A 27318-nucleotide genomic window follows, 5' to 3' on the forward strand; every position below is an offset into this window, starting at 1 on the left:
ACAGCACACTATCAGTGAATTACCATAGGGCCATAAACAGAGTAGAGACAGAACCACACTGCCTGTGTCTGTGTCCAGACTCCGCTTTAACTTGAACTGTAAAACAGCGGACACATGCGCTGTTGACCAAGAGCTGCTTCTAAAACATTTCCCGTCTTCTTTGCCCATTTTGGCACTAGCACATTTTTGCTTTGTTTCTCGTCATTTGAGCAATCATGTGTGGTGCCAATATGGGACAAGACAGACACTCAGCTGTTCATAAACATTCTGGCATCGTTCTGTGTAAGTGAGAAACATACAGAGAGGAGAGGGAGGGTTGAACGATGGATCGGATCGATTGCGCCACCCCTTTCTCAGATATCACTGGTTGCCATGGAGGCCCGTGCTCTATCTCTGAGGTGCCATCCCGTGTAACCTGAACCCCAGTCGTCACACAGACCTGGTGGTGGTCACCGGCGCACTCTCCCACGGTGTTTGGCAATGGTAGAACTCACTCTGGTGGGCTGGAAGGATCCAGTGGTTCTAGACTTGCCAACAACTGGCCGAGAGCTGTTACATGCGCGGCCTCCACCATCATCCCCGGACTCATCACAGGAAGAGGATTATTTTATGTTTAGAAATGAAGAGCTGTCATTGAATACATCAGTACAGGCCTGGGTGTTACACCGTGTCTCGCGTGGCATGTTTGGGGTGTGGATGTGGATGCTGGGTGTGTGACTGACTGCAGGTGGAGCAGTGAGGGGTTAAAACTGACCATCAACCCTGAGTGCTCTTACAGTCTCAGACCACCATAGAAGCTCAGCCAGGATGCAGCAATTGCGCCATTTCTGAGAGGAGTAATCTGAGAACAAGCCACAGACAACAATTCAACACAAGTCCAGTGAGTCTCTTGGTTTGGAAAACACTGCTAGAAATTATAAATCCTTTTTGTCCTGCCCCCCCTCCGCCCTCAGATGTATGATGTCCCTCAGGGTCGTCTTGGCCGCACTTACAGTGGCTGATCATGGCATCAAACCCTGAGTGTAATCTCAGACCTCGAACGCTGAAGGTATGGACCAAAGGAGACCTTTGGCTATTGAGCCATAACCCATAAATCCATAAACAGACCATTAAGCACTGAGCGGACTATCATCTGCCCTGATCAATAAATCAATGGTGTTCATGTGTTTGGATGTGAAACCAGCAGCTGAAGACCTGCATTGTAAATCCTCAGTATTGGTGTAAGCAGCAGCAGCTAGCTCAGCTTATGGTGCAACCTGATCCTGCCCAGTCACGAAAGGACTGAGGCCAGGCGCTGCAAAGGTTTAACATAAATGATGTTAGTGCGACGTCAAACCTTTAAACCGCACAGACACTTTGTCAAATGCATCATTATAAACTCCTGTTGTCTGTATTAGCATTTGTCAAAGCTACAGTAGTTCACAGGGTTGTAGCTACCACTGAGGCCACATCCTCAGTGTTGTTTCTGGGAATTTTAAGGGTTTTAATGTCCCGAGGAGAACAGTTAAACACAAATGACACATGGTGAGTTTTTAAAGCCTAATTCTGACTATTTATGGAGTCAGAACTCTTAAATTTGTCTGTTAAAAAAATAAAAAATAAATACAAAAATGATATTCCTTTTATTAGGCTTAACTACAGAATTAACACAATCCTTCTGCTGACCTGTTTTAATGGGGAGATACAATTTGCAGAAAATATAATTTAATGGTTAAATATAGACCATGCATAAAAAGAAACATTTTTTTTGCACTGGAGGACCTCATCATTTTCAAAGGTTTCCAAAGAGACAAATTATTTCAGGCCGAATTACAGTAAAATGTGTATAAAATGATGCACTGAGACATGTACAATTTGTCTGTGGGTGCAATGCAGCATGTCAATTTTTTATGGTTTAAATATATCAGTTATCATGAGTGTTATAGCTGAACTGAAGCAGCTACAGAATGTACTGTAAACTTGATTTAGGTTCAACAATATCAAAAAAAAAAAAAAATTTACCTAATTTTGGGGAATTCATTAGAAGGGTATGAAGTTTGGCAGGAGGAAGAGAGCAGTGGTGACCAGGAGGAAGACAGAAAGGAGGGACGATTGAGGAAAAGACGGAGAAAAGAGAGTACAAGTGGAAAATCTGTCTACACAATTCAGTGCACTGCCACAAATTAGCTGCAATTTTAACAAAAGTACAGCACATTCAAACCAGGACCAAACATATTACTGGTGCTGTATCTGTGAGGGTTTGTTTGGATGGGGCAGGCAGAGCGATCAGCGGCCGATAGAGTATATGTTCATCATGTTTCAGTAGGAGCGCGGTGAGAGTCCATTATGGCCTGCTGCAGAGGATGTGAGGTTAAGTGGTGCCAGTGAAGGAGGGAGGCCGACACGCTGACAGCTGGTACGGGTGATTAGACCTCGTAGTGATGCAGAGAAGGCATCAAAGCTCTTTAGGGAGAATCCCTCACAGGGAGGAGGCAAGGACACACACATTCATACACACACACTCACACTAACCCCTCTCTGACCATAGGATACTTGTAATCGGGAGAACGAGTTGTGTCGTTAGATTAGATTGGGTGTGGAAGTTAATGGATCTCCTCATTAATCTCTTGTGGCTCTAATGGCTGTTTAATTGGTATTGTTTCAACTGTTCCTTTGTACTGTAAATTGCTGTGTTATATTACTCGTACAATAAAGGTATTTCATATACATCTCAACAGCCTGGTGAGTGTCAATTCATGTGGGATTAGTTCACAGCACAGAGAACGGGTGAACTGCTTCGGACAGGTGAGTGAAAAGTGACCTAAAAGTGAAAGAGACTGCCAACCGGCTCTTTTGTTACAAACACTGATGATTTATTGGTTCATTTTTCATTATCTCTGTGGTAAAACGAGAGTCAGGGTATGAGACATTGGAGGGAAATTAGTAAAATAAAATGTTTTAATTATCGGAGAGACTGGTTGCATTAGCATTAGTGACTCACCTTTAGTGTGCTGTCCCAGAGAAACACAGTGTACTGTTCAGTAAGGATCTTCAGCCAGGCCTTGCCTTGGTGCACACACACGCGCACACACACACACACACACACACACACATAAACACACACACACACACACACACACACGAACACGAGGAGGTGCTGGATTACAGTAATCCGGGGGGGGGGTATTTTTAGTACTTCATGACCAGAGACAGAAAGGATGCAACAATGGAGGAAAACAGATAATGATTGTTCTATGACCAACTGGAATTTTTGTGGAACTGAGTTAATTACGTAGCGTCCAGCAGGAACCAAGACCAATGCTGACGATATAAAAGTGAAGATATGGCATTATGACACAAATGAAACTAATATTTATCAAGTTATTTTAATCAGATAGATAGTTGACATTACATTCAAAAAAATGTTTAAACTGGCTATCTTTAACCATGTTTTACAGCATATTTCCACCGTAACAGTCACAGAGAGACAGAACACACTAATGGATGAGAAGCAGGGCCTCTACAACAAACTTCTGCAATATTCTACATCTGAATCACGTGGTGCATATTTTTCTTTGATATGTCCATTTAACCTCAGAGTAATGATGGGCGTGACTTTAGAATATGTATATTGTCAATATATTTTGAGTATTACATAAGAATATTTTGGATGTGGACTGTATGTGGATACTGTATGTAGTCTATATTCATTAAGTAACAGGCTGCCTCTACAGTGTTAAAGTTAAGAACTGGAATCTATACTCACCATTAAAGTCATATTCCTTACTATAGCTCTGGACATTTGTTATCATATATGAGATAATGTGGTGTTTTTACGCACTGCACCCCACACACTCTAGACTATGCATACACTCCAGAATCTTATATCTATCTCCCAATTAACAGGTTAACAGACCCAGCCACTTGATGTAGCTTTTTGTGTGTGTGTGTGTGTGTGTGTGTGTGTGTGTGTGTGTGTGTGTGTGTGTGTGTGTGTGTGTGTGTGTGTGAGAGAGAGGACAGAGCGAGTGAGCGTGTGCAGGGAGTTGATTCAAAACTCATAGTGGGACAGAAGAACTGAGGCTTTTCATAGTGAGAGATGCTGGAAACTTATGACCATTTGCTAGAATCACTCGAAGACAATAGTGCTCTTACGCCCCCTACTGTGTAAAAAGGAAGTCACTTACGAGTGGAGCTGTTTCAGAGCAGCAGGTCCAGCTGGTCACTTTTGCCATCGGCCCTTGTTTAGTAGGGAGCGAGGGATAGATCTGTATGCACAGGGCTGTGTGGGGGCACTGATCATCTGGGGTTGTTTCTGGCACCAAACGAAGAAAAATACCATTCTGCTTTCATATTTAAAATGCCTTCCTATTTTTCTTTTAACAAAAATGATCAGACAGAAACCCTAGGAAGAGCTTTGAAAAAGACCGAAACCGTTCTCTTTGTTTTACTAAATCTTACGACTCAGGTACAATTATCTTTCGGAGCATTAGGTCAATGAAAATGTGTTAACTTCGGGCCTTACTTTATGTTGGTGGTCCAATGTTGCCTCAGCAGTGCCTCGGATGTGAAACAGCAACAACACTGTCTCAACAGGTTATCAGTTTATACAATTGATACATCAACTAGCGATAAGCTGATTGTCGAGTGCATCCTGTTCTGACAGTCAGAGGCTTCGGTTTAGGTTCATGATAAATTCAGGTAAAAGTGGTAGTTAGATTTAAATCAGGATTATAGGCCACGAGATATGAAAGTATTTTCTATGTTTAAACGTGTTTCTCCCTCACTGATAATCAGCAGATATTCAGCTGACTAACTGGTTGAGTTGGTTAAATGTATGTTACTGATTGCTGCTCCATTTAAGAAAAGTTATTGTTGTTTTTCCAAGCAGAGGGGTAAATAATAAAACATTCAGCACTTTGTGTTTCTCTTCATATTTCAATGACAGCTCAGAAATCACCGTGATTACATTCAACAGATACAACCACACGGACAGAGAAAAATAAGTGAACAAAAGTAAAGGCTTGCAGTCTCCATCTGCTCTCTCTCCACAATATTGTGCCCTGGGGATCCGAAGGCTGTGGAGGGCGTCAGTGCTCGTCCACAGGACTGTGACAGGTTTTTCCAACATAAAATCCGCAATAGCACATTGGATGAGCTCCTGTCCTTCAGTTTTATGTCCACAAGTTAATACCTAGTTGAAAAATGTTTTTTGTTAAATACAACAACAACAAAAAAAAAATCAAATGAGCGTACTGGTTGTGTGTGAGGAGCAGCGTGCTTGTCTTCACCTGTAGTAGTTGGGTTTGAAGGGCCCGTGTTTGCTGATGCCCAGGTACTTGGCCTGATCATCAGTCAGCTCTGTGAGGTGAGCGTCGAATGTCGGCAGGTGAAGACTGGCAACGTATTCATCTGCAAGTAGAAACATATAAGCTTGATCATTTTTTTAATGAGCCTGCTGACTGTTTGACAAAGAGAGCAGTAAAGGTCATGTTTGTGTCAGGGTATTTGAGCGGAAGACTTGCCCATCTTCTTTGGCAGCAGGTAGACGTCCTGTTTGTATCGTCCCTCTGGAGCGTTGTACAGCTCTATGAGGGCCAGTGCCTGAAACACAACAGTGACAGCCTCTGTTAACACAACCACAGGCGTACTGACACTTCCGCTTTGATACATTTGTAGAAGAACAAACAGGTTCCCGCGGTGCTTTGTTAAATAAATCTCTAAGAGAGACGTATCATCACACCTGAGTGGTAGCGGTGATGGAGAGGACAAATGACGGCACTGTGGAGCAGCTCAGATTCAGCAAACGGCCCTGAGAGAAAAATCCGAAACTTTCAAAGACTGAAATGACATACAATAATGTGACAGCAGCCACTGATCAAACTTCAATTAAGTACAATATAGTTCACCGTTTGTATCCCTCTGTCTCTAGTGACACTAAACTCTACCTGAAATATTTGACACATTTGCATTCAACTGGAGGTGTTACGTAAGACAGTGAGCCTTTCATATATATAAATGTAAACATGCAGCTGTCCGAATTCTTTACATCCATTTGTTCCAGATTTACATACTAAGAAAAAAAAACATTATGTACCGAACAGTATGTGCACCTTGATACCTAGCACCCAGCAGCTCTTCCACGCAGAATAGCCACACCATGAGAACTGAAAATAGCTTCTGTCGCTTGCACTTGACATGAAATAATTTCAATTCAATATTTCCTGTCAAGTCATTAAGGTGTTTTGTGAGTGGCTGTGAAGTAAACAGGATAATGTGCAGAGCGCCAGTCATTAGAGCAACACGAGCCCCTCCAGGGTGATCAGCTCAGACGAAAACGTGTTTCTGTGCATTGTCCCTTGGTAGCGGTGTACAACAATAACAATAATAACAGTATTGTCACCTCAGCCAGCAGGACAATTCTCTTGCCATCAGGCCAGATAACATGGTCCACCTGAGGCCTCACACGCTCCCACCTCAGCTCTGCAGTCCGCAGACACACCTAAGAAGCAAAACCCAAATGTTAATCACATTACACATATTAAAAAAAAAAAAAAAAAACATGCAGAGAGACACACACAGTCTGTGGTTTTACCAAATCTATCTCAGTGTTGGAGTGTCCCATGTTGCAGACTATGCAGCCGTTCTTCATTCTGTCCAGATGTTCCCTCCCCACCACGTTTTTGTTGCCTGCAAATAAATGAAAATTAAATAAAAACCCAATGGAAATAAACATTAGTGTGGTGTACTCTATTGACATTCTTAATAGGGGTATTCATTTTTAGGGGACAGCAGTTACCTGTGCAGGTGACGACCATGTCTGCCTGTCTGATCACCTCACTCAGTTGAATCACTCTGAAGCCGTCCATGCTTAAAAGGAGCAGGGGATGAGAATGAGAATGGGGTTCAGGTTTTTACAAGACTGTATGACGTTTGGCTACAGTGTGCCATTGGGAGGAGGGGAGGAGGGAAACAGAGCTTCCTCCAGTCATACCAGGCCTGAAGGGCACAAATGGGATCCACCTCTGTGACGTACACGACAGCACCCAAAGCTCTCAGGGCAGTGCAGCAACCTTTGCCAACCTGCGAGGAAAAAGAAACGAGGTTGGTAGAGCTGCTTAGATTTAATCTTTTGTCTTTTTTTTTTAAAAGACAAATGTTACACTGAAGCACTTTTTTTTTCTTTTTTTTTTACTGACCTCGCCATATCCACACACCACTGCCTGTTTTCCTCCAAACATGACGTCGGTAGTTCGTTTCAACCTGAAAGAAGAGTAAAGCACAGTGAGGTCGCTGCTCTGTGCTGCACCAGTGTCTTTATCTGTTTACCATCACAACATGATTCATCACCCGTCCAGTATGGACTCCTTGCAGCAGTAGAGGTTGTCAAATTTCTGCTTGGTCACTGAGTCATTAACATTCATGGCTGGGACACACAGTTTGCCTGCCTTTGACAGCTGGTACAACCTGAAGCACAGTCGGAGACGCACACGTGAGCTGGAGAACGTAACTTTGCTTACTTGGAGAAAGATTCAATTTTGGTGTGAAACTAACCGATAGACGCCCGTGACACTTTCCTCCACGATGCCTCTGATCTTCTTGAACAGGCTCGGGTACTTCTTATAGATCCAGTGGGTCATGTCGCCTCCGTCATCCAGAATCTGACAAGAGCGACAAAGCAAGATAAACTCTCCAAGAGCGCAGCCCTTGTAACTGTGGTTGTTAGACCTGAGAGTTGGAGATACAGGTTGTTTCAAGGCCCAGAAAAATGTGATTAACATTTGGGTTTTGATGCTCAAATTGCCAATAAAGTAACATTTAGAAAATATTTCTAAATAGTTCCTTCAAAATCCACACGTCACCAAAGGAGTACAGGAGTACAACTAGCAGCTATGTCTACCTAATTTTTTTACTCTGATATCACATGAAATTTATATTTATTTATTTATATTTATTTGTACGCAAATACATGTGACAGTCTTTGTCACATAAGGAAAAGAGATGTAAAAAAAGAGAAACTAAGACTAAAATGTTGCTGTTACCTTTACCAAACATAACTTAACATAACCATAGTTTTAAAAAAATTGACTTGAAACTGAAAAAATAAGCGTCTTTGTACTAAGTAGTTAAAACACTAACTAAAACACTAAGTTTTAGTTTTTTTTGTAAAAATAAATAAATAAATGAATAAAATAAATACAAGTTTCCTCAAGAACATACTGTAGAGCTGTCGAGCACCACCAGTCAAAGGCCACTGAATCTGTTAACACCTCAACTAGAATATCTCAATGGTTTACACTCTGGGTAAAAAGATAAGTAAATAAGCTTAATTCCATTTATGAATGAACCGTCTTTCTGTAAGAAATAACTGCACGGTGGTGTTGTTTGTTTGGTGTCCTCTACAGTACCATGTTGGGCTGCCAGGTCTCAGCACCGACACACTGGTCGATACACCACCAGAAGTCTTCCTCTGATTCTCCTCTCCACGCAAACACCGAGGTGCCTTAGAGCGCGAGAGAGAGACAAAGAGCATGTGATGGTCAAAAGAGAAAGTAACGAAGGAAGAAAGAATCAAAACAAACTAGATGAGTCAGGTGGAGGAGCAGCTGGTACACAGCTGGCTTTACCTCCTTCAGCCAGAGCGGCAGCAACAGCGTTCTGAGTGGAGAAGATGTTACAGGCCGCCCAGCGACACTGAGCCCCCAACACACACAGAGTCTCAATCAACACCTGCAAGAGACCAACGCATACAGAGTCAACAGGGCATATGCTAACCCTCTGTCAATCCTTTTGAACTTTGATTAGATTAAGATTAGATTAATGCAGTACAGAAAAAATATAATAGATGACCATTCATTTAATACACTCTGGTATGAACTTGTGTTTTCATCTTTGTTTTAACTAATCAGCCACAACCAGGCAGTGTCTGTTGCACTCACTCTGTCAGTGTCATTTTAGTTTCTTTGACTGTGTGTGTGTGTGTGTGTGTGTGTGTGTGTGTGTGTGTGTGTGTGTGTGTGTGTGTGTGTGTGTGTGTGTGTGTGTGTGTGTGTGTGTCTGCGTTTGTGAGAGTGTGTGTGTTCAACTGACCGCTGTCTGTGCTGTGATGTGTGTGCAGCCAACAACTTTGGCTCCAGCCAGCGGTTTCTCCCCACCGGCTCTTTTCCTCAGGACCATTAGAGCTGGCATTTCTAAATGCCACAGACAGTGACCAAGTCAAATCCAACATGAGGACAGACATCAGGAACGACACATGTACTTTCTATTTATAACTTCTTCTCGTGTGTTACCTTTCTTCTATAGAGTCTCACTGGATGTGTGCTACATAAATCATATAAATGTATCACTTGTGAAGACATAAACAGAGGTTTGAGTTTTACCTTGCTGTGCAATTTCTATTTCTCTGCGTCCAAAATCAGCCTGCTTGATGTTTTTGATGCAGAAGTCGGAAAGGCCCTTGGAGGTCTTCTGAAGCTTGTCTTTGGGTGACAACTCATCCTCAGAGCTGTCACTGCACACTGCAGCACAGAAATTAGGCACTGTGTATAAAAATCATCAGCTGACATAATATAAAATCCTAGAACAAACATGGTTAAAGCAATACAAGCATGTGATTTGCTGGAAAGCTTTACAGTTATGAACTGGCTCTGGTTTTGTTGTTTCTGATGCCATGTTTGGAATCAGACTTCAGCTTGGTGAGTATTTTCTCTGAGCCTTTGAAGTGAGCCTTTTGCATAAACTCTGGAAGTGATTGACATGTTTGAGAAAGGCTCAAGGAGCCGATTAAGACCAAATTAAAGAGACGTAATTCTTCAGAAGACTTTTCCTTTTAATTAAGATTTAGCTGAAAGGGAAAGCACCCAGGCTAATCCTCAGGGCCTGTAGTTCTCGTGCTGCTGGGATCAGAACCAGCTCAGTTTATATATCAAAGACATGTGATCCAACTTAAGAGCGCGTGTGTTTGCATGTTTCCATACCTGAGCTGTAGCTATCTGTGGACGACTGTGAGATGGACCGAGACAGAGAGCGACGACCTGTCTTGGTGGGACGTTTGTTGAATTCTTGCTTCTGGTCATTGAGCTGTATTTGCTTTGGAGACAAAAAAAAAGGAGACACAAACGCACAGGGTGAGCAAGATGAGAAAGAGTATATCAGCTGCTGTTCCACGGCAGGTCACAAGCATGGAGTCTCACCAACATCATGCTTGAAACAGGCAGACTGAATCAGACATAATGACAGCCACATTGGAACGTAAGCGCCGCACATCACAGCAGAGTTTCTTGTAAGCTACCACCTCTCTGTTTCACGGCATGTCACTGTCATGCATCTCCTTCTTATGTCCTGACTCATCCCTGTATCTGTTGCCGTCTCACCATCCAGTGTGGCTGTCTGAAGGCTGGGCTGCTGCCAGAGGAATCCCACTTGGCCATGTTCGCTACCTCCCTCCCCGGCTGCTCAGTCTGACTCTGCTGCCTGAGCTTCAGGTCCAGCTCCAAAAAAAAAAAAAAAAACCCACACTGCAGGCTCGCTGAGGGCTTATTCCTCGTGTGCAGACGCATGCACACACCCACCAACCCAGACACACCCCCTGACACTGGCCCCACCTTTAAAATATACATTGCATTGCATGCATTGACCGTTTGAAGCTTCAGGGCTTTAGGGAGTTACAGTATACTACAGATCTATTACAGTCTTATACGCATATACACTGTTGGATCAAATCTTAATTGCATTTAGTTAAAGCGGCACGCCACCGATTCTATATATAAAGGCGACTTTACTCACAGGGAGCACAACACAGGTGGTGAAAACAGTTATATAATCTCTTATGTGGCTCTGAAGGAACTCTGTTGAGAGAATCATGGCGATGTCATCGGGGTTGTTGTGGCTTTTGGGCTCGGAGACAAATTCTCAACACAAAGCTTTATTTACAAACCGGGCATGTAATTTGAAAGATGTGGGAATTACCGGTTAGATGCATTCGAACTGCATTCTAGGAAATGTCGGATCCAGTTTTTTTGTAGCCTGACCCACACTAGGGACTAAAAGTCACTATGTCTCAGCTGCACAGATTTTGACCACTTTGGTCATGTGCCCCAGCTTTATGAGAGAGCAATACTAAATTGCTGGAGTAACCCTTAAAGGGGTGCAATGTGTATGTGCTGTCTTTTGTTCCTCTCTTTTACCCCTCTGCTGTGCTGTGACCTCTATAAAATGTCCTGACGAGTCCTTCATCAGTTGTCAGTTCAGATAAGAGCGCTGAAGAAGCCAGGAAGACATTTTTTGGATAAAAAAATGGAGTCGGGGTTGGAAAAATGTGAGGCATTCCAATATTCCAGTATCAACAAGGTGTGAATTAAAACTCAAATGTGTTATCAAGTCGGTTATTGGAGGCTTATCACACAAGTCAAACTGAAACATCTGACGTCTGACATTTCCATGTATTTCAGAAATAATTGTTGCAGCAAGCCTTCTAGTCATGAATAATGAGATTCATTACAGTTGCATTAGTGAAATAAGTGGGGAAAGGCATCAGTATCAGTAAGGATAAAGTGAGGCATCTTTCATGTGATCCTGCTGCTCAAACCGAGCCCTCAAATCCTCGTTAGGAGCAATTAAACCTGATACGTGTCAGCATTTGAAATGAGGATCTCTGTGGGGGTTTCTCAGTGCCATGCTTTACTCTGACTTTACTTATCTGTTGTTTCATATTATATGCCGTCAAAAAGGGGAATCCTGGCGGCCTGTAGGGCTTAAGACGCTGACACACGTGTGACAAGGTGATACAGTGAGGTCCACAAAGCTGAGACAATCAGTCAACAAAGTTTTAAAAAACTCTGTCACCAATCGCAATTATAACATTTGAAAAGCACATTAACTTTAATTTCAACGTATTTCACATAAACAAATAACAATTTTGTTTTCTTCATAATCCTCCTGATGCAAAACATGAAGGAGCCCAACATGCTAAAATTTAAATATATCCACTTTGTTGACCTGGTTGATTTAATCTCTATATAATAAATCCTGAAAGTCAGACATATCAATAAATAAATCTAAAATAAATTGAAAAGAAAATAATATTCCCACACCTGGAGCTTGGAGGTGAATATTTTCAAGCTGTCGTGCCTGTTCAAAGGCAGACTGGTGTAAAATTAACTCCAGTTTTGCTCTAAGTAACTTGAATGCAGTCTTTTGAGTACAGCTGGCGCTTACTCAAGCAGCTGCTTAATCTTCAACACAAAAATTCATTAAGCTGTGACTTGGAGCAGTGTGAAAGTTAACCTAATGGTCCCAAAACTGTCTCTAACAGGGACCAGAAAATACGTTTGAATTCAAGCCAACTGCTGTGAAAGTCCAATAATTATTTTAATCAAAGTGGGTGTGAGTCTTAATGTGCATTTGAGCATTCATTTGTAGCTAGAAACAGTCCAAATAACATAATTCATTCTATTAGATTTCTTCCCTGCTCTTGGAGAAGCAATACAATTCACAGTTGAAGTTGTCCAAAAAAAAAAAAAAAGGTATAAAAGATTGTTAAAGTTTTTTCAAGTACTCCCATTAAAACAGCTTTATGCTTACTTCTGCCTAATTCCACCTGAAGACCTGACTCGCTGCCCTTCAAAAGAAAACTCAAAAACTTTTCCCATAAAGAGCACAACAGTGCTTCCAAAGCAAAAGTAGTGATACCTTGATACAGATAGACTGCACTGCCTCCTGGTCCTTGGCTTTAGTTATGTTCACTAGACTGTACACTTTCTTCATGCTGGCACTAGCGCTCCCACAGTGACACTCAACAACCCTGCAGAGCTGCGAGCTGATGCTATTGAACGGATTACATAGTTTGCGGAGTGACGCTTTATGCCACACCCTCGCCCCAGCAGGCCCAGGTGACAGGTGGAGAGAGGACAGAGGGAGGAAAGTGGCAATAAATGGAGTCTTTGTGAGGGTTACAGAGGGGAACCCTGGGAAAAAATAGAGAAGAGAGACAGGTTAGAGTAGAGGGAAGCAAGAGCGATGTAAGGAAATACAGGCTCAGTCAAGTGTTACTTCAGGCCACGGATGAGTATGAATATGCACACATGTTGCGTTCAGGGACGCAGATGGCAGCTTAGGTTTCTCTTAATAGATCGGACAATAGAAGCTGGAATTTAATGTTTTCAGTGCACTAAATGACCAAAGCAGCTCTGTAGTGTTACTCTTAGAGGGACACACCGCCCATTTTCCACATGCAGAACAGTTTACCCATCATGGAAACCACCACACAGCCTGTAAAAGTGTGTAGTGACCTCTGTGGCTCTGGAGGGGGCTCGGTAAGGTCAGAAGAAAAAAAACAAAACCCTGAAGATGTCATTGTGATGTCATCAGGGTTATGTTAGTACGAGCCTGAGAGATCAGATTACGACAGAAAGTCTGTGTTACATGCAGTCTAAAGATCTCGACATTTACCAGGCAGGGAGGGTCTCATAGTAGATGCTATCGGGGGATTGTGGGAAATGTAGGATTCAGTGTTTTTGGAGCCTGACCCATAAAAGAAACAAAAAGTCAGGATATCTCACCCTCTGCTGCTTCGATGTTGGCCACTCTATTTTTTATCTGTCTCTTACAAACTTTACTGGAGTGCGATACTAATGAGTGGAGTACCTGTATAAAAGAGTACTCCATTCATGTAGCATCGCACTCCTATAACATTGTCAGACTCACAATGGACAGTTTAAAAAAAGGATCAAAATTGATGCAGCAGAACCAGATGTATTGTCTTTCTTTCACACATTCTTAAACCAGGTGCCTAGATTACCCACAATGCAAACTGACCGCAGACAGTTCACTTGGAGATTCAGGGGATTTTTTTTTTTTTTTCAGAGCCAACCAGCGCTGACTCAAGGGACATAACGTGAGGCATATCAAAGTCCGTTTAAAGCCCCAAAAGGCTTTATACAACTTTTTTTTCACATATGCATTTGTCCTCGCCAAGACCTGTAAACAGACACTGATGTGTAAAATGGGTGGAGTTCCCCTTTGAGTCTGCTCTGTCTTTTCAGAGAGACAAAATGAGTGCAGCATGTGCGTGGGTGAGCTGGTCAAACATTGATAGAGGCCTGCACATTGCAACTAAAATCATTGACAGCCTGAGTGTATGCAGATTCACGCTGCCTGTGGGGTCAGTCAGAGTCAGGAAGTGTAGCAGTGCCCTTGCTCACCATGTCAGTCTTCATTGCTTCAGTAACCAGCTCCTCTGTCCCAGATGCCTCTGCCCCGTCTCCGTCCCGACCCTGAGGAGTCCACCTGCTCTCTGCTGCCTTTAGCATCTGCATCAGGTTTGGGCTACATTTTAACGCCTGATCTTTGGTGCTTTCCTCTGTGGTACCAGGTGCATCCCCTTCTGCGTCTCCATTCACCACAGCTCCGTCCTCAATATGTGGTTCAGGATAATAATCAGGTAGTGGCAGGTCTTCCCAGGGGGCTCCTTTCTGGTCCCTGTCCTCTGCCATGGCTCCTCTGGCAGCCAGTAATGAAGTGAATTAACAAACCCGGTGACAGCTCAGCCATACACTGCCCACATACATAACATCTGATATTTCCTCCTGCACGGTGTGTGTTTTGACTCTAAATAGAAGCAGTTCTTGGGTTACTTTGACTAAATGTAAAGTAGATAATTGGCCCTGGATGCAGTGTGTACAAGGTAAACACTGATGTGAGCACTGCTTTTTGACACGGAGGGAAATGTAACATGGAAATGTAGGAATGTAACTCCTGAGTGCTACCAAAGTACCATCTGTGTAGATGTCAGCGTGGGCCCTCACACGGCCTTTGGTACTGAAGGTTCCTCCCGTTTGTGCCAAAAAGAAGCACGTACTGCACTTAGACCTGCGGAGCCACTTCGCGTTTTTGGGTTGCCTTTGATAACAAATTTTTAACACAAAGACATGAATGCAACACAAACCAAAGGTTACATAATAAACAAACAGGCACGGTGACGTGTTTACATAAAACTCCACCAGCATCAATAGTGGCCCCATGGTGACTGGCCACCTCCACCTTGTGAGTCGAATACCAGGTTAGAAGACAAGTGTGCCAAACCAAATCGCTAATACAAGTATGCAGAAACTAAATCATTAGTGACACCAAAGTTATGAGCTGAAGTGCTGGGATAGGCCCCTCAAACAGACTGGTGTAGTTATCAGGCTTGAAATACACAATGTTAAGGATTTAACTTTAATCTGGTTATCTAAGCGTATGGTAAGAAATTGTGAAATTTGTCTGTCTTGAAATAACAGCCAGGTGCCCATGTGAACACTGAAACAAATTTTTTCTTGCGGTAATCATTAAAATATCTCTTCATAATGCACTTTCAACGTAAGTGATGGGGGTGAAAATACAAATACAAATGTTCACTGGACAGTGTTTTCCCAGTCGTGCTGCAGCAGGTGGATCATGACAAAAAGAGACTCGCACTGCTGAAGCTTCATCTAAACTCACTGTGGTGAGAGCCATCATAAAACACACACACACACACACACACACACACACACACACACACACACACACACACACACACATACAGTGTTAAAACACACAGTGATCACAAACACACTCAGACGGTCAGTTTTAGAGAAGTTCTCTTCCACAGAGTTACACGCACCCAAATATTTAACAAATGTTGCAGCTGATGTTGTAACAGTGCAAACGGCACATGGTCAAAGTTTTTTTTAGGTTTCTGCCGGTGAGCCTTCAGGTGGAGGAGTGTCATCAGGAGATGTGCTTCTTGTTCCACTAGAGGGCGTAACAGTTCCACAGCTGTCTGGGGGGGTTTTCCCACAGCTGAGGCAGAGGAACCATCTGTCCTTTCTTTATTAAGTGCAGAGACGGAGGCAGGATTTCAGCTTGATTCCTGCTTTTTTGTTTCTGTGTCTAATGGGAACCCGAAGAGCTTTATGACACCCAGCCAGCCGGGGAGGAGCAGCGGGAGAGGGATGCCGTATCCAGTCCTCTGTGTCTCCGGCCAAAGCTTTTCTCTGATCCACAATTCTATTCAGTGCAGGAATTTCGGACTCTGGTGTTAAATAGGGAGTGGTATTGAAAATTGTCCCTCTAAGTGGCTAGTGAGGTTTTCACTGGGACCCTTTAAACGGTTCATTTTTACGGAATTAAAGAAAATTGTACAGGGATTGTTCATGAGTTTGCAGGATTGCACGGGTTTGCCCTATGTTTCTGTGGTGCAGAAAATTTTGTCAGCCAGGTTTGCCCTTCCATAATCTGTTTAATCACAGAAAATACTTTAACTGTGCGACTGTTTCTGGCTGTCTGTGGTGTTGATTTGATAGGTTGTTTTTTGGGTTTGTTTTTTTTTTTTTCACTCTTGCCACTAATTTCTAATCAGAGGGTGTCCCAGTAAATATTAAGCAGGAGTCGTGGAATCAACCAGCAAGTTTCTCACGAACACATTTACAGACATCTGTAGAAAAATAGTCTGCCGTCCGCCTGACTTGCACGTCTTTTGACTGTGGAAGGAAACCAGAGTTGCATCCACAGAAAAACTGTGGCAGTGTGTGTAATCTGTCTTCTTAGTGTTAAAGAAAACTGAATCCTTGCTGACTTTGCTGTGAAGCGTATTTATTCTTGTTTAGTACATGAGAGACACAAGTACTCAGTCACACAAGGACAGACACAGCATAGCCTGTATACTTGGATGATAAATTAAACTCTAGCAACAAATATATAATAACATTTGTATGCTGCACCATCATTTGCTTCATCATAACTGGGTAAAATGAAGCTTATTTTCCATTAACCTCCTATTTTGCACCTGCAGCCAGTCTGGCTGAAGCCTGTTGTGACGGTGGAGCCAATAAATCAGGCTTTGAGTGGTCATTCTTTGCATTAACTAGTTTAATTTGAGACAGTTTATGACAAAGAAAACTGATACTAGATTAAATGTTCTGTCATGATCTATTTTATTTTCAGACAGAATGTATTAATACATGACGACAGAGGGGAAGATACAGACAAATCACACATTTGGGCTCATTTCACAACAACATGGATTACAGATGTCATCATTTTAATATGACTGAGTAAATCTAACCATAGAGGAAACATGCATAAACACAAACACAAACAAACAAACACACATACACATACACACACACACACACACACACACACACACACACACACACACACACACACACACACCTGGTTACAGTCTTATTTTCAAATTTTTCAGTTTGGCTGATTTTTCCTGTTTCACAGCTCAGTGTCACTTTAGGCAATGACATGTCAATAATACAGTGTATTCATTTTGCAGTTTATAATATAGTTTATAATCTTCTTCTTATAGTGGACTTATACTTTTATCACATTAACCACACATTTAACGCTGGGGTAAAAACAGGTTGCATATTAAACAACATACCGCACAAGCTCATGTAGAAGGAGAAAAGAGGAAAACATCCTTTCAAAGTAAAACCCCAAATGACACTCAAATGTAGTTTTTCACAATAAACTGCATTCCTAGCAGAATGCATTGTCTGGAGAATTATAATACAATGCCATGTCTTTTTTAAAATCATTAAAAGTTACGTACAATTATAAATGTAACAATGTATAGTTTCATTTTCAGTGGCAACAGGAATAAGTTGAAAAAGAAATGGAATAAGTGCATAAGAAGAACACACTCATTCTACATTTCAACATTATGTTCAATCCAATATTGGAGTCAACTCTTTACCACATTATTTTTGACTCCATCACAGATGCGAGCCAGTATTGTCGCCCTCATCGTGCTGCACGTATGTTCTTATACTGGCACAGAAGTAGGTGCTTGAAGGTGTTTTTGAAGGTGGCGTTGCAGAGGGCATAGCAGGCCGGGTTGATGGTGCTGTTGATGTAGCAGAGCCAGTAGCCAATCGTCCAGAGGGAGTTTGGGATGCAGATGGAACAGAAGGTGTTGATCAGGACCATAACGTTGTACGGCGTCCATGTGGCAACAAAAGCAACCAGGATGGCCATGATGGTGCGCGTCACCTTTTTCTCCCTGGAGGAAATGCCCTTCTTTTTCCACTTTGCCACAGCACTCTGCTTTGTTACCTGGAAAATGACAGTAGAAGAAGAGGAAATTTTTACTTGTAGGTTTTAAAACAATATCAATAGCTCTTTTTTTTGCCACTTGGAGGCTGTGGACATAGCTGTAAAAGCAACTCTGACCTTATCAAATTGTTGTAGCAAACGTGGTGTTAGCAAACAATTATCTGTTTACACATCCAGCAGACATGGAGTAATATTACAATTCATTTGGAGCTGTGTGTCTGGCCACCTGGAAATATAAATGTATTATTCTCTCTCGTTAGCTCTGTTTTGGTCTGTACGAACTCCACAGGGAAACGTCTGGCTCTTTAGCTGCTAAATGCTCCACTATCTTCACCAGCTACTTGCTAAGTGTGTCTGTTTGTCATCTGGCACGGAGCAGGTAGTGCGCAGCGAGTTTTCAGAGCTTTTTCACTGAAAGCAGCTGCCTGTTGTTTCTGGAAACTAGGCTGATGAACTTTGAACACCAACGTTTTGGGCTGAAAAACCAAAATTTAAATTTCATGGAAATCCATCCAACAGTTATTGAGACATTTCACTCCAAACAACAAATTTCAACCTCATGGTGCTGCTAAAGGAAAACTCAGGGGGTCACCAGAGTCATTGGGAGAGAGCTACACCACTAGGGCATAAAATATTGGTAACTGTAAATCCAGCCAAATCTGTGACTGATCATTTTGGTGTCTGGTGTACATTTTTTATACAGTAAATACAAATTTACCTTAAACAGTGTCCTTGTGACCAGACTTTGCCTGTCGGCAGCTGAGCTCTCAGGAGAAGGTGGCTGTGTTTGATTTGTCTTTCTCCCACTATTTGATCCCCTTTGTGATGACGCAGGGACAGCAGCTATGTCTTTAGATGTTGAAGCGTGGATGCTGTCTGAGTCCACCTGGTCAGTCCTTTCTTCCTTGCAGGGGCCGCTTCCGTTCTGCTGCTGCAACATTTCCCTCTCCTTCCCATTTCCAGCCCCTTCCTGAGCTTCTCTTGTCGAGATGCAGTTGTTCTGACTCTCACATCCGTCCTCCTGGCTGTGAGAGGGGCCTTCTCCCAGACTTGTGCCTGAGGTCTTTCTGCTGTCCCTCCTCATGCGGCTGCGGCTGGCTTTGGAGATGCGCCAGTAGAGATGGATCATGATGGCCACTGGCAGGTAAAAAGCTGCTATTGCTGTCCCAAACGTCACCGCTGGGTTGGAGAAGAACTGGATGTAGCACTCACCTGACGGCACGGTTCTCCCGCCCACGATGAACTGCCAGAACAAAATGGCTGGAGCCCACAGGATGAAGGATAAGACCCAGGCCGCAGCTATCATAAGGCCCGCCATCTTGGTGCTGCGGCGTGCTGGGTAGCTGAGTGGTTTGGTGACACAGAAGTAACGGTCAAAACTAATGATGAGCAGGTTCATGACTGACGCATTGCTGACAACATAATCGACGGCAAGCCACAGGTCACACACTACGACTCCCAGAGGCCAGTAGCCAATCACAATGTAGACAGTGTAGAGGTTCATGGAACAGACGCCAATGATGAGGTCTGCACAGGCCAGACTGAACAGGAAGTAGTTGTTGACGGTCTGCAGGTTCCTGTTCACCTTTAGAGAAACAACATGGGGAAGGCTGTCAGATGCTAATCTTTTTTTGCAGAATGTGATGTGTGCTCTCTCATTTCTATTAGATTACCCCTCTGCACAAGAGTTCCACATGCTGTATCCTTATCTCTAAGTCTGGGTGTGCTTTTCATGGTGTCCAGAGATGGATGCTCGAAACACACTCATTAATCTTGAATGATCAAAACAAGAAAACCCGAACCTTTATAGAGAGCATGACCAGGATGTTTCCAATGACAGTGATCAGACTCAGAGATCCTGCCACCAGGATGATGAGCACTATCTCCACAGTCGTGTATGGACTTCCAGAAAAGACGCTGGTGTTATCAGTGCTGTTGATGTTGTCGGTGTGTGATGAATTCAGAGTGTCCATTCTATCTCCTCTTGGATGTCCTTCTCACAGAGGCTTCAGGCACGAGTCATATCTGTACAATACAAGGTAATGACAAAGACTGTGAAAGAACCAGCTTCTTTACAGCTGTTTTGCTATTTCAAATATTTTGATTCAAAATATTTGTGTTTGTGTGTGCATTTATCTGCCCACACAGTCACAGATGCAGAATCGGCTGGCAGGTGATTGAGTGTTTCTGAGCTTGTAGTTTGGCCCAGGTGTGAAGGATGGACAGGTGAGCAAATAAAGGCTGCAGCAGCTGTGTTTAAGAATATAAAGCACATACTCATATCAGCAATAACAAGTTGAAACTGGTTTGGAGTTTATATAAAAATCTGCACAGTAGGTGTTAGCTTATTTTTGAAAATCAACTTTAATTAGATGTGATTAGACCTAAAGGGTATCAGATGCTTCCTATATGAACTGATTTTTTTAAACCATTTTGCATCTGGCTAATATTGGGTTTGAGTTACCTTTACACTTCTATAAAGAAATAAATGGTTTGTTTGCCGAGCTACTCTCTACCAGTTAAGACCTGGGATTCTTAACTTTGATCAAATCTGACCTGACAGGTTCAATAGGACCATGTAACAAGGCCACCTACACCTCTAGAGAGTTCATTTAAATTTCCCATTCAGCCTTGAAAGTCACAAAATGCCTTTTGAGAGTATCTAATCTGTGCGTGAGATCCAATTCAATAATGTCAAGTTGTTATTTTGATCCTGCAAGTGTATAGAAGTCATTTCCTAAAAACATCTCGGCTCCTGGATAGGAAATTGATGCTGCCTGTTTTGAAACTGGGTTTTCATTTGGGAAGCTACTGAATGCCTGCGAGTGTGCATGCATGTGTTGATTTGTGCTTGTGTGCTTGCTGTTTGAGACAGATGCCCACCATAAACGTCATTAGAAGCCGTTGTTTTAATGTCAAATCAGGACAGATTCTCGGAGGCCAAAGAATGGTTACCTGCAGAGTAATTTCTGCTCTCTGCGTGAGAAAAAAAGTGAGTCTGCACAGTCACTGTGTAAATGAGTATACAGACAGATTTCCACTGGGGCCACCCATGCAAAAAATCCAGGCACTCATGTTGCTGTTAGGTGCTGTGGATAAAATCCCCTACTAAACAACATATGATATGCATACAGAGATACTTGTTTGTTTGTATTTATAATGGGTTGTGTATTTAAAATGGCCCCAAGCAGTCGAGCAAACAGCAAAACGCACAAATTAAGGCAAGAGAGAAAGAACAATACACATCAGGAGTAGACCTACAACATGTACACAGCATAACAATGTGATTAACTGATGTATTCTGATCAGAAAATCAATGTAAAGACACTTAGATGAGACCACGAGGGTTGTTGCATACTGCTGAAACCCTCTAAGTGACTCCATTAGACTACATGATAACATCATACTGTACCTGAGAGATGTTTCCCTCCTGGTCTTACAGCGAGACGAAACTTCATTACAGCATCTCTAACTCTATCACTTACTCATCAAGGACCCATTCTGGGGCTTTTCTGTCACAGATGAAAAAAAGAGCTGGTGTGTATCTCTCCCTCTCTCTCTTTGTGTGTGTGTGCACGCGCGCGCGTGTGTGTGTTAGATAAACAGCTCGACAGCTTGTGATTGTTATGTTTGAGTTGCGAGAATATTTTGTCTTATAGTGAATTAAGGGTATAGACAAGATTTGGGCTAAGGTAAGAACCAGGGTTAGGTTGAAGTTTACTTGCATTGATCATGTGGCGTGGGCAACAACCTATTGACATGACCACACCTAACCAACTCACTTCTCATTTTTAGGCAACATGCAGGTCTCCCCAAGGTAAACTGTTAGATTACGCTTGGGTTTAGGTTAAAGTAAATTTTAGGGTCACAGTAAGCCATGTAGCAGTAATGGTTAACATAGGGTAAGTCTCTAGGGAGTTAATGTAAGTCAATGCAATGTTCTCCTAACCGGTGGTGAAGAAACTATCTAGGTCCTTTTAAGTAAAAGTAGAAATACAACCAAGTAAATACTCAATTTTAGTCCTGCATTAATAATTTTAAAAGTACAGAAATATTATAGGGAAAATGTACTTCAGTATCAAAAGTTAAAGTGCTCAATCGGCAGCATAGGCCCTTTCAAAGCGCATGAAGTATTTCAGTGATGTACTAGATAGGTGAGCACCTAATTGTACTCTACTGTTAAGTAATTTAATCTATAATAATGCACGATATTCTAAACTGATCATATAGTTTAGTTTACAGGTGTTGGAAATTACCACTACATATGTAAAAAAAAAACCCAAACAAACAAAAGCTCCAGAGGGAGCTGCAGAAAAATCTGATAGATGCCTCAAGTGATGTCATTTGAGTCAGCCTCGGTTGGGCCTGAAGACTACAAGTTTAGAAATGAAAAAAATGAAAGACGTGAGCTTACCAGACTTCTGCAGCCCACTCCTCATCTCTGCTTGAGGCTAGCAGCTTGAGGCTACATTGGCGACTACTAGCATAACACATCTACTGTATCAATTTTGATACCTCTTTATGAGTCTGACAGTGTTTTAGGAGTACAAAGTTAATCAGTGTAGTACTCTCTTAATATGTCAAGTAACTAGAAACGACAGTAGTTGGATAAATGTAGTGGCGTAAAATATTTTCCTCTGAAATGTAGTGTAGAAATAACATGAAATAGAAATACTCAAGTTAAGTACCAGTACCTCAAAACTATACTTAAATACAAAACCTGAGTAAGCATACTTAATAATTATCTACCTGCTTTCCACCACTGCTCCTATCTGACAAGAAATTATGTATGTTTGCTTTGGAGTTACATTTTTAAGACATTTTATAGACATTTAGACAGTCAGGTCTATTTAGCTGTATGTAGCTGTTTAACTGACTTAACTGAAAGCCTCTCATTCTCCAAAGATGAGTTTTTAGGGGCAGTGAGGTTAATATCATACCCAACTAGTTTGCCAAGTAGATTTGTACCACATACACATGTCTAATAAGACTGTGTGAAGATGTTTCCATGTCATGTGATGGCTGGTAAGAGAGTGGGAATTGCTGCCTGCTCATGAGCCCGTCCTCACTTCTTCTCTCCGTTCACACTAATAGGACCTACACTACTGGACCTACCTTATTGCTGTTCAGGGCAACTGGAGAGAGTCACAGAGGCAAGCAGTATTTCTTTGACAGGCACAGAGACATAATAATTAGATCCAGCAGATGCTGCCTGCAACAGCTGTACCGGTAATATGCTTCTAGGATATAGTAGTACTCATCTGGCTGGGTGATCTCTGCTTTAAAAAGTCTGCACTGTCTTTAATATCATGAACGATACAACAGTCGGCTTCAAGGTCAGGAGTTACCGGCAGATGAGACGGTGAAACAAGGGGCTTGTTTGCAGAGACAAGAGCAGGTGTGGAAACACATCTGTGACTGCGGACATTACACAGAGTAAACAGTTTCATCAAAAGAAGGATTTAACGATTACAGGGATCAAAGCGTTGTCGTTTTTAATTGTTTCGTTGCGAAATAGATTTTTATCTCATAAATGTATTTTATTGTTTACTATGTCTTTTCAAGACAAACATGTTTCTGACTGGAAATCTCATCATTTTGGATGTCTGTACAGACACAACCAGCAACTGCAAAGCACGTAAACATACAATATGTATCCATATGAGATACAATGACCTAGAAAAGTACAGCACATGCCCTTAGTTTGAGGCTTCATTGGACTTTGTGTTTGATTTGTAAAGGCAACATTTTACAGATTTGAAATAGTTTTTCATTATTTTTTATTTTGCAGCAAAGTTCCTGATATCATTGCACTAGTAACTCTAAGTAGGTTTGCTGTGATTTCAAAGGGGAACGTCCTGAATCGGAAGAGTGGGACATTTCACATCAACCTGAGCTTTGGCCTCGCACAGCAGTGTAACGGAGAGAGGAGAAAACCAATTGAATGTTTGTACTGCAGTGGAGACAGAAAGAAAAAAAAGGCACAAGTCACAGAGTGACCAGGGTGGAAGGGATGCCAAAATAAAACTGAAATGATAAAGTAAAGAGGAGGCAAAAGATTGAAAATAATAAAATAGAAAGGACACTGCAGTGCCATACAAACAGAGGAAGTCCATCTCAGGGGGCATGAGTAGGAGAGAGTTAATGAGCAAAGATTAACAAACATAACTTGATTTCATCTTGTGGGGCTACAGTTTTCAGGGAGGAGCTGTCTGTGTGAAATCTAATATCCCTCTTAAACACAAACAGTGTAACCAGGGGGATTCCTCGGGAGCAGGGAGACTGGGGAATCCAGGGTCGGGATCTGACGCTGGTGGCTGACTGAAACCTTTCAGCTCAGGGCGGGAATGAAGATAAACATTTCTAGAGCAGCCCTGGGGGAACAATAATACCCAGTTCCACTCTACAATAAATAGAAACTTCCTTAGGAAGCTGACTCAGCATGTGGAGGGCAAAATTTCAATCAATATATTGATGTATCACATTATCTTGCTGGAACTTTCCTTTTGGTATATCTGTGAGTTTACACGGTGACATTGTTATCAGTATTTTAATGTTCCCATTATATTGCCTTATATCTTTATACCTTCCAGTTTTGCTTCTTTTAGCATCTTTTGAATCAAGCTTTTTTTTTTTTTAAAAACAACAACTTTAGAGCATAAGAAAGATTCACATGGTTACAAAAATTCCCACCCTGAGAGGATTTGTGTGAAATCCAAAATGTAGGAAATGCATTTTCCAACTTTATAGATGTGTAGAAAAATAGTTGGTTTACCGGTGCCTCAGCCGAAACGTATTAAAATCTCCTGAAAGTTGCTGACCTGTAAGTTAGGGTAATTTTCTAAAAAAAAAAACCTAACCTTACCTAAACTTACCTGCAGCAGTTTGGTAGAAATCCACAGAGAAATGTTATCTTACCTTTTCTGCAGGGAATGAGATGGATGAGCTGTTTTAGTTTCGTCCATGTTACTGTCACTTCTGTCGACACACTGGAGCAGAGAGAGAAGCAGAAAGTAACCCGACGTTGATGTTGCCCCTCCTCTCACAAAAACTGGTGTGCGCGCGCACGCGTGTGTGTGTGTGTGTGTGTGTGTGTGTGTGTGTGTTTGTTTGTTGGGCAGAAGGAGAGACTGACAGACAGAGTAAGGAGGGGTTACAGGAGCTATTAGTGAGTGTTGTATTGAATCCTTTAAGCTAGGGTTGCAAATTTGAATAAACGGGAGACGGAGACAGACATAGACAGAGAGAGAGAGAAATGTTTGTTTTTAGAACACTGGCCTCTCCAGCACAAAACACATCATGTTCTCCTGCGCTAAAAAGCTGTAGGCAATCATGTGGACGGACGTTTGAGTGGCTGTGGCATGAAATAAAATGGTAAAGCACTATTAAAAAGAGAACAAAAGAGAAGGGTTGCACTGTTATTCTGTCGCTGCAGGATGTTAACCTTTAAGACTCTGCTGTTTTGACCTTTTAACCAAACTGGTGACGCAGTCTGCCCCAGTTGGTGGATGACCTTACTTTGATGGAATTATCACAGAGAAAAATGGTCCCATTCCACAAAACAATATTGCAAATGAAACGAGGAGTGTGCCATCAAACGGGCCTGGGCTGGGCATGTAAACATGATTTGATATGAGAAAATATGAGATGATTTATTGTGCATGTCCTGGTCCAGATTTACGGCACACTTATCACATCAACATTAGACTGTTGATTGATTTGCAAGAATAAAATATAAACTTTATTTATATTATTATTATTATTATTAGTGTGTTACTTTCTTATTTTGATATGGTGATGGTTATGTAGAAAACTATATTCGTGCGTCCATGAGCCATGAGATTCAGTTCTGCTCTCTCACCATTTGTCATGAACACAAATCGATATGAGGCTTTGACTCTGTCTCCATGACATGTGTGTGTTTGGCTTCGTGTTTCTTTGGTTTCCTGTCTCCCAGAAGCTTCTTGAATTTCTAGGACACTCTGGCATGTACTGCCTTTACTTGTTGTAATTCTAACTATTCGAAAACAATTATATTTAGCAGTGTTACTCACCCTGATTGTGAATGATACCACAGACCTTACCATATATGTTGAATTAGGCTCTGTATACTAAGGATAAATAACATATGAATGGTAAAATAGTCAAAGGAATAGTCTGACATCTTGGGATATGCACTTATTCGCTTTCTTGCTGAGAGCTAGATGAGGAGATTGATACCGCCATCATGTCTGTACAATAAATACTGAATGACGCTACAGCCAGCAGCCAGTTTGCTTAGCAGAAAGAGATGCTCATCACTTGGCACTTTTGTGAAACAATGAGACCACATGTGTATCGTATCGTGGCACGTTTTACGGTTCTTGTGATTCCAAGTGAAATGTCAAAATGTAACTGGAGAACTGGCTTCATGATGCTTCCTCTGGGCAGTGGCTTGTGAGGTTGTGTGTTAAAGCTCAACACTGAATGTATAATTAATGAGGGTCGTACAATCGTGTCTAGTCCTTGCTGGCATTTGCTTTGCATGGTAACATCATACGAAGGCTTCCTCCATGCACAAGCACTGAATTAGCATCTGCATATGTGAATGGGCTGGTTAAAGGTCTCAGTTTCATCAAAGGCTTCGTCCTTTGTTTTAATGTGTGAGTTGGAATGTATTTTTCCGGTGGAGTTACACGCAAGCAGACCTACCATCAAAAGCCCAACCCAGTATGTCGTATTTACATTCATGAAAGTGTTCAGAGTTGAAAGGAGGGCATAAGGGAAACCATAAAGGATGCACTGCTGCAGGGCAGGCGATGTATATTATTGCACAACAATACAAGCCATCACTCCTCGTACACACGTACACTGGCCTTTCACACAAATCCCCTCTTTCATCATTCCTTTCCTTAATATTCACACATATTTCCCTGTTTTCCTTGCCCATGAAAGCCCAACAGTCTCAGATCTTAAAATATGTTCTTACAATTCTTAAAAAATGAAAAACATTTTCTCGGTGTCTTCTCAATAAGAGGAACACCCTCATTCAGATTTTTGCCATCCAACGCTCTATGCACCCAAGGAATAATAAAAAAAAGAAAGAAAAAAAAAACACTAACAATGAAGCTCTCTCCTCTTCACTATATGAAGAAAAAAGCCCACAGGCTGCAGGGAAATGAGGTCATCTAGTTGGAGTCCCAGTAGCTGTTTGAATGGAGAAGGGCCACACTCAATAGCAGCCTCACATTTTCTGAAATTTCCTGGTGC

The 27318-nt window shown here is 42.0% G+C and overlaps 2 protein-coding genes across 5 annotated transcripts; both read right to left on the reverse strand.

Moving 5' to 3' along the window:
- Positions 1 to 4013: 4013 nt before the first annotated feature.
- On the reverse strand, positions 4014 to 14566 carry LOC120793191 (S-adenosylhomocysteine hydrolase-like protein 1). Of its 4 annotated transcripts, none has more exons than XM_040133003.1 (17): positions 14181 to 14566; positions 9957 to 10068; positions 9360 to 9497; positions 9070 to 9170; positions 8607 to 8709; positions 8388 to 8482; positions 7534 to 7640; positions 7330 to 7446; positions 7179 to 7242; positions 6974 to 7062; positions 6779 to 6849; positions 6575 to 6669; positions 6383 to 6481; positions 5723 to 5791; positions 5505 to 5583; positions 5271 to 5391; positions 4014 to 5173 (listed from the first exon to the last, which is right to left on the reverse strand). In XM_040133003.1, exons 1-17 carry the CDS (start codon positions 14469 to 14471, stop codon positions 5167 to 5169), a joined length of 1758 nt encoding a protein of 585 aa, XP_039988937.1. In that variant the 5' UTR covers positions 14472 to 14566; the 3' UTR covers positions 4014 to 5166. The 4 variants fall into 4 exon arrangements, with proteins under 4 accessions (XP_039988937.1, XP_039988939.1, XP_039988938.1 ...); XM_040133005.1 differs by lacking the exon at positions 14181 to 14566 and adding an exon at positions 12670 to 12749; XM_040133004.1 differs by lacking the exon at positions 4014 to 5173 and having other exon boundaries at positions 5267 to 5391.
- Positions 14567 to 17159: 2593 nt separating this feature from the next.
- LOC120793374 (muscarinic acetylcholine receptor M2-like) lies at positions 17160 to 25040 on the reverse strand. The gene is made up of 4 exons (XM_040133385.1): positions 24988 to 25040; positions 19872 to 20094; positions 18788 to 19654; positions 17160 to 18069 (listed from the first exon to the last, which is right to left on the reverse strand). Exons 2-4 carry the CDS (start codon positions 20040 to 20042, stop codon positions 17758 to 17760), a joined length of 1350 nt encoding a protein of 449 aa, XP_039989319.1. The 5' UTR covers positions 20043 to 20094; positions 24988 to 25040; the 3' UTR covers positions 17160 to 17757.
- Between the last annotated feature and the right edge of the window lie 2278 nt (positions 25041 to 27318).

Source organism: Xiphias gladius, chromosome 8 (assembly GCF_016859285.1).
Source record: "Xiphias gladius isolate SHS-SW01 ecotype Sanya breed wild chromosome 8, ASM1685928v1, whole genome shotgun sequence".
Classification (NCBI taxonomy): domain Eukaryota; kingdom Metazoa; phylum Chordata; class Actinopteri; order Istiophoriformes; family Xiphiidae; genus Xiphias; species Xiphias gladius.

Excerpts from the sequence above, each read along its gene's own strand:
- LOC120793191 (XM_040133003.1), bottom strand. The coding sequence starts at position 14,471 with ATGGCAGAGGACAGGGACCAGAAAGGAGCCCCCTGGGAAGACCTGCCA. Across the intron at positions 8,483-8,606 it reads TGCCGCTCTGGCTGAAGGAG|GCACCTCGGTGTTTGCGTGG; the intron begins GTAAAGCCAGCT and ends TCGCGCTCTAAG. Across the intron at positions 7,641-8,387 it reads AGACCTGGCAGCCCAACATG|ATTCTGGATGACGGAGGCGA; the intron begins GTACTGTAGAGG and ends CGCTCTTGTCAG.
- LOC120793374 (XM_040133385.1), bottom strand. The coding sequence starts at position 20,042 with ATGGACACTCTGAATTCATCACACACCGACAACATCAACAGCACTGAT. Across the intron at positions 19,655-19,871 it reads TGGTCATGCTCTCTATAAAG|GTGAACAGGAACCTGCAGAC; the intron begins GTTCGGGTTTTC and ends GTTTCTCTAAAG. Across the intron at positions 18,070-18,787 it reads TCACAAGGACACTGTTTAAG|GTAACAAAGCAGAGTGCTGT; the intron begins GTAAATTTGTAT and ends GTCATTTTCCAG.